Source organism: Dipodomys ordii, unplaced genomic scaffold (assembly GCF_000151885.1).
Source record: "Dipodomys ordii isolate 6190 unplaced genomic scaffold, Dord_2.0 Scaffold1, whole genome shotgun sequence".
Classification (NCBI taxonomy): Eukaryota; Metazoa; Chordata; class Mammalia; order Rodentia; family Heteromyidae; genus Dipodomys; species Dipodomys ordii.
The window spans coordinates 4,353,471-4,362,880 of NW_012267217.1; the positions used below are offsets into that span (position 1 = coordinate 4,353,471).

The 9,410-nt window shown below is 39.7% G+C and overlaps 2 protein-coding genes across 5 annotated transcripts in view; both read right to left on the minus strand.

The window, feature by feature from the left end:
* The window catches only part of Lmo7 (LIM domain 7), a 65,102-nt gene extending 58,670 nt beyond the window's left edge, over nucleotides 1–6,432 (minus strand). For 2 of the 4 annotated variants that reach the window (XM_013010290.1, XM_013010282.1), the window contains exons 1-3: nucleotides 6,235–6,315; nucleotides 2,251–2,503; nucleotides 1,031–1,312 (exon numbers count right to left, since the gene is read on the minus strand). In XM_013010290.1, coding sequence (XP_012865744.1) covers nucleotides 1,031–1,312; nucleotides 2,251–2,465 — 497 coding nt within the window. In that variant the 5' untranslated portion in view covers nucleotides 2,466–2,503; nucleotides 6,235–6,315. Of the gene's footprint in view, nucleotides 1–1,030; nucleotides 1,313–2,250; nucleotides 2,504–6,234 lie in introns of all 4 variants that reach the window. The other 2 variants (XM_013010303.1, XM_013010298.1) reach the window with 2 other exon arrangements.
* LOC105980500 (LIM domain only protein 7-like) overlaps nucleotides 6,010–9,410 on the minus strand; it is a 134,041-nt gene continuing 130,640 nt past the window's right edge. The window contains exons 6-7 of the mRNA XM_013009397.1: nucleotides 6,235–6,433; nucleotides 6,010–6,020 (exon numbers count right to left, since the gene is read on the minus strand). Coding sequence (XP_012864851.1) covers nucleotides 6,010–6,020; nucleotides 6,235–6,433 — 210 coding nt within the window. The remainder of the gene's footprint in view (nucleotides 6,021–6,234; nucleotides 6,434–9,410) is intronic.

Consider the following 9,410-nt stretch of genomic DNA (forward strand, 5'->3'; position numbering starts at 1 on the left):
AAAAAAAAAAAAAAAAGAACCTGGGGAATTTTCTTCACATCCTCCCAGATTTGTCCTTCCCTGTCTCTTCCCTAGAAATTATTTCTTTTCTTTATATCCACAAATACAACACAACTGTAAAATTAGTAATCCTTCTCAAAAGCCTATGTTGCACTGGCTTTCTAAAAGAACAGGCACATGTATGTAAACATACATTGCCGGGCAACATTATTTTTTGTACCAGTAAACAACGTTGAGTCCTGCGGACTCACAAACTTTTACTCTCACGCAAAAAGTGGTGTGTTACATGTTATGCTTTGGTATTCAGTCTATCAAGTTAAGGTTCTATGATCCAACACAGTCAGCCTCAGATTAAAGGAGCAGCAGAAGCAGGTGGAGTGGGGATCTGAGCTCAGATCCCAAGCAGGCAGCTAGCTCATGCAGGCAGGGGCACCTGTGCTCAGATGTGGCAGCCCTGGTCCTGCCGGCTGCGTGGGTATCCCGTGACTTTAAGGCCCATTTGGTGGCTAGTTCCAGCAAGAGTGACGGTCTTGGGTGGTTGTCTAACCTACGCTCTGCTTTCTGTATTCTATTAAAAATGATGGAGCTTCTGTCAGAGCCTGATTCCTCTTCCTCTGAGTCTGAATTTCTTCTACCGCGAAGTGACAGGGAGAAAGGAGGAACAGAGGAGACAAGGAATTGAAGAATGAAACTTGTAAAACCAATTAAGCTATGGCTGCCTACACAGAAACAGGCTTTCTAAAATCCAGATTCTAAGGTGACAAAAGGTTGCTGCTTATACACTCTTTCTGTGTAGCCCAGGCTTAGCCCGGAACTCAGGATCCAACTGCCTCAGCCTTGTGGATAATGGGATTTGGTGTGCACCACCATATCAAGCTCTGAAGCTTATTAACAACGTTTATTTCAATTTTAGAAATCTCATAGATGGTCAATGTGAAAGCCTCTATCACTCAATAAAAATGCACATAGAATGCACCAGGCCAAGGTATGGGATGAATTCTGGGAAAACAGAATCATGCATAAAACAAACCTGAATCCCTGAAATTCTTTATACCATGGTTTATAATTCTCCCTTTTTATTCTTTTCCAGCTCACATCTTCTGGGGGCCAACATTTAGGAAGAAACTGATCAAAAGAATTCCCTGGGTTTGGCATGACTGGACTTAGCCTTCGCAGATACAGATCATCCTTGACAATGTTGGGTAGACTTGTGATCCTTTCTTCTTCCTCTTCCAAATAACAAGAGGAGATTGATGTCTCTCGGATTGCTGGCCATTTCTCCACCTTGGTGCCCCAAGTTTTCCTCTGGTTACTGTTCAAAACATCCAACCAGGTTAAGATAACTGTGTGAGCAATTTGTGACCCAGAACACAAAAAGCATGCATTCTGCCTCACAAAGTTTACACCACAGCAAATGAACACGCGTTCTCATCACCACGGGTCCTAGAACCATTAAAGCAGTACTTCGGTTTAGTTACAAGAATGGCCAGGTACACCTGGCCAAGGACACTGAATTGGAAGCTGTGTTAAAAGAAAGGCAAATTCCAAACCAATTGGGTGTTACTTTCTGAATTCAATCAGTAACATGATAGACATTCAGATCCGAGACATATATATTTCTGACAAATCTGTCTCTGACCTCAGTGTGGGTAGCCCAGTGGCCAATGTGTCAGGAGAAAATATTTGCAGATAAGAGTTGGAACAAGTAGTTTTTGAGACAAAACGCTCAGGTCTCTTTTTCGCTTGGAATCTACGATTGGCTAAGTCATCCGAAATCACGTCAGGCAGCCTTCGTTCATCGTCAGTGTCAGAATCACTCTCTGAAGCACACACCTCCTTACAGGAAGTTGGATTTGAAAAACAAGCCTCTGCTCGGCTAATTTGTTGAGAACTAAAAGGATTCTTTTCCTGTCCACTAAGATCAACCAAAAAAAAAGGAAAACAATAGAAGAAAACACGACATAACTCACAATACACGGTATCAGTCATCCAGCAAACTAAAAACTACCAATAAACTTTCAGCCATGCATCTAAAAGAAGACTTAGAAAATTATACACCAATGCTCTAAAACAGAACAAGTATTCTCAAGGTAAGTATGACTAAAAATAGGGATGAGAAAAAAAATTCTCATTGGTGAAATTTATTACTTACAAAATACATTCCAAAAGCTGTTCTTTTTGCCTTATTTCCATACCCCCATCAAATTCACATAGCATACAGAATCCCAAAATCACATCTCATCCCAGTACCTTGAGAATGTTCCATCTGCTTCTGTATAGACCGGGCTTGCCCAGCTCCTTCGGTTATCCTCATTTTTGTCTGGCTTTTTCTTCCTCAAGGGTGCCGGCACATAGGATGCCTGTCTACTTTTGTTGGGTAAAAACCGATTGAATGGTAAAGCAGACTTGGGTTCAATAGCCGAAATCCTTCGATAGGACATGTCATCTTTGTTATAATCCTGCATTCTGAATGTCAATTCTGAATCTGTGTCACTTTCACAACCTAAAATAAATAAATTAATCAATAAGCACAAGAATTTGCTGGGCCCTCCAAATTATTCTCCTAACTGCAAGTCCTCAACAGGTCTGCTTTGTCTCTTTCTCTGGAAAGCCTGTGCTGCTCTTGTGAGCTGCGGGGAATATTTTTAGAAATTTGTCGTGAAGTTGTGATAAGATCCATTAGGAGGAATTTGCTTTGCATGCTGGAGATGCATGCAGTACATTCTTTTGTTGTGGGACATTTGAAGCAGAGAAAGTCCCAGTTCACTGCTGAACCTCTGTTCTTCCCCATTGTCTTTGTCTTCGGGATGGTTCTTAAAATTAGTTCACATGATGAACAAATCTAGCAATCACCATAGATGCTTAAAATAACATACATAAGTAATTCTAGAGAAACTCTGGTTTCAAATGTAGCTATCAAATCTACCTGAGGGGAAAGATAAGACCCAAAAAGAGAAGTAGCCAAGTACCAGTTGTTCACATCTGTAATCCTAGTGACTCAGGAGGCTGAGATCTGTGGATGGTGATTTCAAAGCCAACCCAGGCAGGAAAGTCCATGAGACTCTGACCACCAATTAACCATAAAAAGCTGCAAGTGGAGGTGTGGCTCAACTGGTACAGAGCTAGCCTTAAGCAAAAAAAGTTCAGCTCAGGAACTCAGGAACAACACCCATGCCCAGGAATGGAGGGAGGGAGCAAGGGAGGGAGGAAGAGATAAAGGGAGAGAGAAAGGGGGAGAAAAAGGGGGAGGGAAAGAGAGAGGGAGAGAGAGAGGGAAGGAGAGAGAGAAACAGAAAGAGAGAGAGAGAGGAGTTAAAGACTAGACTGGGTGCCAGTGGCTCATGCCTATCATACTAACTACTCAGGAGGCTGAGATCTGAGGATTGCAGTTGGAAGCCAGCCTGGGTAGGGACGGCTATGGGACACATATCTCAAATTAACTGCCAAAAGACCAGAAGTGAAGATGTGGCTCAAGTAGTAGTATCAACCTTGAGCAAAAATATTAAGGAATAGCACTCAGGCCTTGAGTTTAAGTCCCATCACTGGTGTGAATGTGCACACACATACGTACGCACTCCACACAAAATGCACAGGGGTTGGAGTGATCCTTATAAAGCAGCCTCCCAAAACAAAACAAGTCCACATGAGAGACAGATACATAGGATCATGTCTGAAGTCCTAAAGGAATCTCAATTCTTATGCCTAAGAATCCAGAACTCATGGCTTCTTCTAATGAATATGGAAATTATATTGAGAACCTTGTACTTTTTTATTCCAAAAGATAAAAACAAACTCAAAAGGAAACCCTTTGCGACCGACTAACCACTCAAGGACAGATAGATACAAAGAGCAACATTACTCTTTCAAAAAGAAAGCCAGGCTGTTCTTAAAAACATAGGAAAAGAGCAGAGATAATCCTTCAGATCCAGTTAGGATCTGCTGTTCTCTTCTCCCTGTCTCTTGTGCATTTATTCATACAGTTTGCACTTGTTGCTTGCCTCCCACCAGACTACTCTCTGAGCCACACCATACCCAACACCTGATTGTAGCCTCTCAGCAAGCTCAGCACCTGCAGGGTTAACCTGAGCTGAGTGTCTTACTCCACCCTCTTGCCTGGCAGGAATGTACAGTAAACAGTACTGGGAATAGCCCACAGGATGTGGTTTGTCATGCAGCTGTGACACAGGGACAAGAGGAGAAGGAAGAAAGAATAGACCAAGAGGATTACAAGTCAGTCTAGTGGGTTTCCTTTGCTTTTTTTTTTTTTAACCAACTCCTAAAAAGAAGTCATTTCTCTTATTTACAAAAAAAAAAAAAAATCACCCAGGATTCTTGTCAAAATGAACATATAACATTTTAAAAGTAAACTGTTCAAATTTTGAATCTTTCAAGTTTGAAATTTGTTTTACCCCGGACAGTGCGCTACAGTTTTTATTTACTGTATTATTTTCTCTAGTTTTGTTTTGTTTTTGGTTTGGTTTGGTTTTGTGTCAGTCCTAGAGCTTGAACTGAAGGCCTGGACACTAAACTTTAGCTTTTTCACTCATGACTAATATTCTATCACTGAAACTACAGTTTCACTTCTGGCATTTTGGTAGTTCAGTGGAGACAAGAGTTTCATGTACTATTTTGCCTGGACTGACTTCAAACCATGATCCTCAGATCTCTGCCTCTAGAATAGCTAGGGTGAGCCACCAACACAAAGCAACCTCCAAACTCTTTCAACAAGGCTCATTTACAAATATTTTCTGGGGACCAGAAAGCAATGTGACTATGGCCCTTGCTTGGGTTACACACACTTAGCCCCCAGCCCAGGTGCCTGAGGACTAGAATCCCATATCACTGCTACAGAACACTGAATGGCTGAAATCTGCAAAGCCTACACTTTCTCTTATTCTTCATTAACAACATATAAATGTAAACAATGCATATAGTAGCTTCTTTAGTGAATAAAATAGTATGAGGGTTTGAGAATTTCAGTCTCTGTGTTTACAACTTTAATCACACAGATTAATTGTAAGCTCAGATTTATTTCCCTAAAGCTGTGGCAATTGTCATTTGTGCTATGAAAATGTCAAGCTTAGAAAGCAAACATCCAACAAATGCAGTACTAATTATAAAAAGTTAATGCTTCAACAGGCATTCACACCTTTAAAACACTATTACAATTCCGAAGCTAAAGAATTTAGGTTTCTTTAGGGTATTTGCTGATGTTTGAGGAGTTTTTCATCCTGAAATATTTCATCCTGACATATTTATAAGATGATTTCTTTGTTGCTTTGTATGTCCCTCCCCCACGGTATAACCCCTGCTTTCACTGTATTTGATGTTGGTATAATTTGTGGAGGGGAAGGGGAAAAACAAGTCATTTAAATAAATGAGAAGTACAAGTTGTCATGTCGAAAACAAACTTTACAACTTTGGCGGGGGGGGGGGGGAAGACCTACGGGGGGAGGTTGGGGGAGATGGGAAGGGATGGGAAAATTAAAATTAAAAATATATATATAATGATGCCCATAATAAACAAAGTAAAATCCCCACTATTCAAGCACAGTTCACAAGCAGAATTGACAATTTTCTCATGATGATGGTAGTGAAAGCACAGAACTATCAAGAAAAAAATGATTTCTTTCTGGTGCTAGCAGTCTAAAACCATGGCCATAGGAATGTTAGGTTAGATAAACATTCTGCCACTGAGCTACAATCCTAGCATTTCAACAAATTTTATTTGTGATTTCAATCTACTCAATCTGCTCACCTAGTAGCCATTGAAATAAGACCGATATTAAAATAATTGCTTTGAACAAAGGTTCCCTCGTCTAACTTTTTGTGTTAACAGATTTCTTTCATAAATGCTCTGTCTTGGGTTAGCTCGACAGAAGTCACTATGCTAGCATATGACCCAATCCATCAAAAGCTTAAGAGATAATTATTGAAATAGTTTTTCATTTAATGAGAGCTGAAAAAAAATAATATCTTTAGGAATAATAAGGTGGTCAAATAAAGTGGTCAAATCCCATCTAAAATTAGAAGGAAATTCATGGAAACTATCTTCAATGTGAGGGAGACAACAATAAAGTAACTAACAATGATTCCATAAGTCCTTGTTAAAATCCACTGAGAGGTGCAATTTTTGCTAAACTAGCTCTCATTACATTATTCTACTTTCTCTTATTCCCAACTTTCTCTGACTAGGCAAACCAAACTAAACTGACAGCCAAAACTGCAACTCACCGTCCCGTCCCCCTCTCAGTGTGATATCTGAGGAGCAGCTGGTCAACGACCTGGAGCCCAAGGAGTCCAAACTCTCAAAGGAATCTTCCCTCTTATGTCTACCTGGAGGAGCCAGAAATTCTCCTCGGTCAGGACACCAGAAATCACTATAGCCACTGTCACGGCCACTTCTGTTCAGGCAGCTGGAGTCTTCAAGTGCCTAAGGAGAACATTTGAATGGTGAGTATGTTAGGAGCAGTAGCTCAAGCCTGTAATCTTAGCTACGTAGGAGGCAGAGATCAGGGGATCTCAGTGTGAGGCAATCTGGCTAGGTACAGTTCCATGTGCCTATTATACCAGTGATTCAGGAAAGCACAACTAGGAGTATCACATTTCAGGTCAACCTAAGCATAAAAGTGGGAGCCTAATTGAGCACCAGTGGCTTATATCTGTCATGGCGGGCTGAGATTGGCAGGCTCAAAGTTCTAAATCAACTCAAGCAGAATTGTCCATGAAACATCATCTCAGCAAAGGAAATCTGGCCACTGTGGTATTTTTAAGTCATCCCAACACACTATGGGAATCTTAAAATAGGGGAGTCACTGTCTAGGAACACACCTAGGAAGGATGCAAGACCCTACCTCAAAAATAGCCAGCAAAGAATGGGGCTGGGGAAGATCTCAGTGGTATAACACCTGCCCAGCAACAGTGAGCCCTTAATTTAAACTCCAGGACCACCAAAAAAGAAATAAGAATACTGTGTTATTATAAACCTCAAAAAGCCAGAAAATATATCTGGTTCAAAAAAACAATAAGAGCATGTTCAATATTACTGAATGGAATAGTACGGTCAAATTTAAGAAAGAATAGTCTAATAAAATACAGTTTACTAAAACATCAAATGGCTAAAGTCAATAATTGTTTATAGTTTTCTGGCCAAATAAACATGAGAGAATCCAGGAAAAAAAAGTGTTCATTTAGACATCAAAAAAGAGCTTTGTCAGTAATACTATACAATTACAATATTATGCAATATTCTACAATACAATATTTACAGGAAAAATTAAGAGTGACTTATGTTCAACAAAACCATAATGTTCATAATGTTAATGTCCTATAAACCCTCACAACTAAGTTTTGTTGTTTTTTTAAAGAGCAAGAACAATGGGTTTATGCATTATGGATTCATTTATTTTCACTAACTACAAAACTGGAATCTGAGGTGCTGGCAGGAAGGTTGCCTTTCTTTTCTTCTTTTCTTTTGGTGCTGGTCCTACTGTTCCTGAGCCTTTTTTTTCAAGGCTAGTGTCCCACCACTTGAGCCACAGCTCCACTAGAGAAAAGACGTTCCTGCCCTGGCTAGCTTTGAACCAAAATTCTTATATCTCAGCTTCCTGTGAAGCTTGTATTACAGGAGTGAGCTACTAGCACCCAGAATAACTGCCTTTCTTGACAAGTCAATTGAAACACACTGTTTGCTAATATATATAACATTTACTTTCCTTGGATCTAAGTATTTGTTTTGCTCATGTAAGAAATGCAAAAGCTGTTACCAATATGTTTGTAAGTTATACTCAAAATAAGCATTTTTAGTTACTAGTCGTCTGAAATTTAATGGCAACACTTAAGTGAAAATGCTAATTTTCAAAGCTTAGTTAAGTAAAAATTAGCAGTGTAACTTTTAGGTGAGATTTCCTAAAACAGTTTAAAGAACCTAGGAATTACTAAAAACAAAAAATGTATAAACTTTGATTCGATCATTGTTCAAATTTTTTAAATCTATGAAAATTAAGTTGGGAGACTCAACAGACTAGGAAGTAAATCACATAATAAATAATAGGGAACAGTTATGAGATTTCCTGAAAATTTTTCAAAGGAAAAGAACTCTTAGGGGACTCACGCTAAATATTTCAAAGTGAGTTATATCTTAAATTTATCTTAAAATGGTTAAGTAAAAATCACAGAACTGAGTGCCAGTGACTCACAGCTATAATCCTAGCTACTCAGAAGGCTGAGGTCTAAAGATCATGGTTCAAACCAGTAAGGACAAAAAATGTGAGAAACTGTTATCTCCAAGTTACCCACAAAAAGGCAGAAATAGAAATGTGGCTGATGTGGTAAAACACCATGTTCTGAGTTCAAGCCTCCAGCCATGGCCCAATGAAAAGGGGGGAGGTGGGAACACAGCAATAGACTGGCTTGGCATACACACACAAAGCAAACAAGAAAATTTAAATTGAGTCATATCTCGATTAGATTTATTACTTTCTCAACTTTCCTTTATGCGTGATTTTGACATGGGAATATGGCTGAAAATGTTCTCAATGAAAAATTAGCAGCTGTCTGAGGCACACTTCTGACTCACACCAGATCCATCAATTCATGGTTCAGATGTTGGACCAGTGTTTGAAGTACCCATCAGGTCTAGTAGATTTAAGTAAGATTTCATAGGCTTTATGTGCCAGGCATCCTGTCATTGGTGTTGACACTGCATCATGAAAATGTCAGCCTCTTCTACACCTGCTGTTCCCATGCAGATGGGGAGGCTAAGCCTACGGATGGCACCAACAAAATATGGATCCAAATGTAAGACGATTACATTAACTCCTTCCAGTATCTTAAATTTATGACGCGCCGAGCTAACAGACAAGATGATTTTTCATATCATAAATGTTAAAAGTGATTCATGGCAGGCCACTTCAGTTGCAAAATAACCCTAGTCTAGCCATGGAGCTTCCTTTGGGAACACCTTACATGACAAGTGTCCTAAAATGAGTTCCCTTAAGCCTGACTCTAGTATAATAGTGTATATAAAGGTTTTGTGGTTGTTTTGTGCCATTACTGGGCTTGAACTCAAGGATAGTATGCAGTTCCTTAGCTTTTAAGCTCAAGGCTAGTGCTCTATCACCTAAGCTACAGTACCACTTGTGGCTTTTTGGTGGTGAACTGAACATATGAGTCCCATGGACATTTCTGCCTAGGCTGGCTTTGAACTATAATACTCAGATCTTAGTGTCCTGAAAAGCTAGGATTACAAGTATGAGCTACTGGTGCCTGGCAAAAAAAAAAAAGAAACTTAATACACACACACAAGGCACACAAGGGTGTGTGTGTGCCTGGCAAAAAAAAAAAAGAAAATACACACACAAGGCACACAAGGGGTGTGTGTGTGTGTGTGTGTGTGTGTGTGTGTGTGT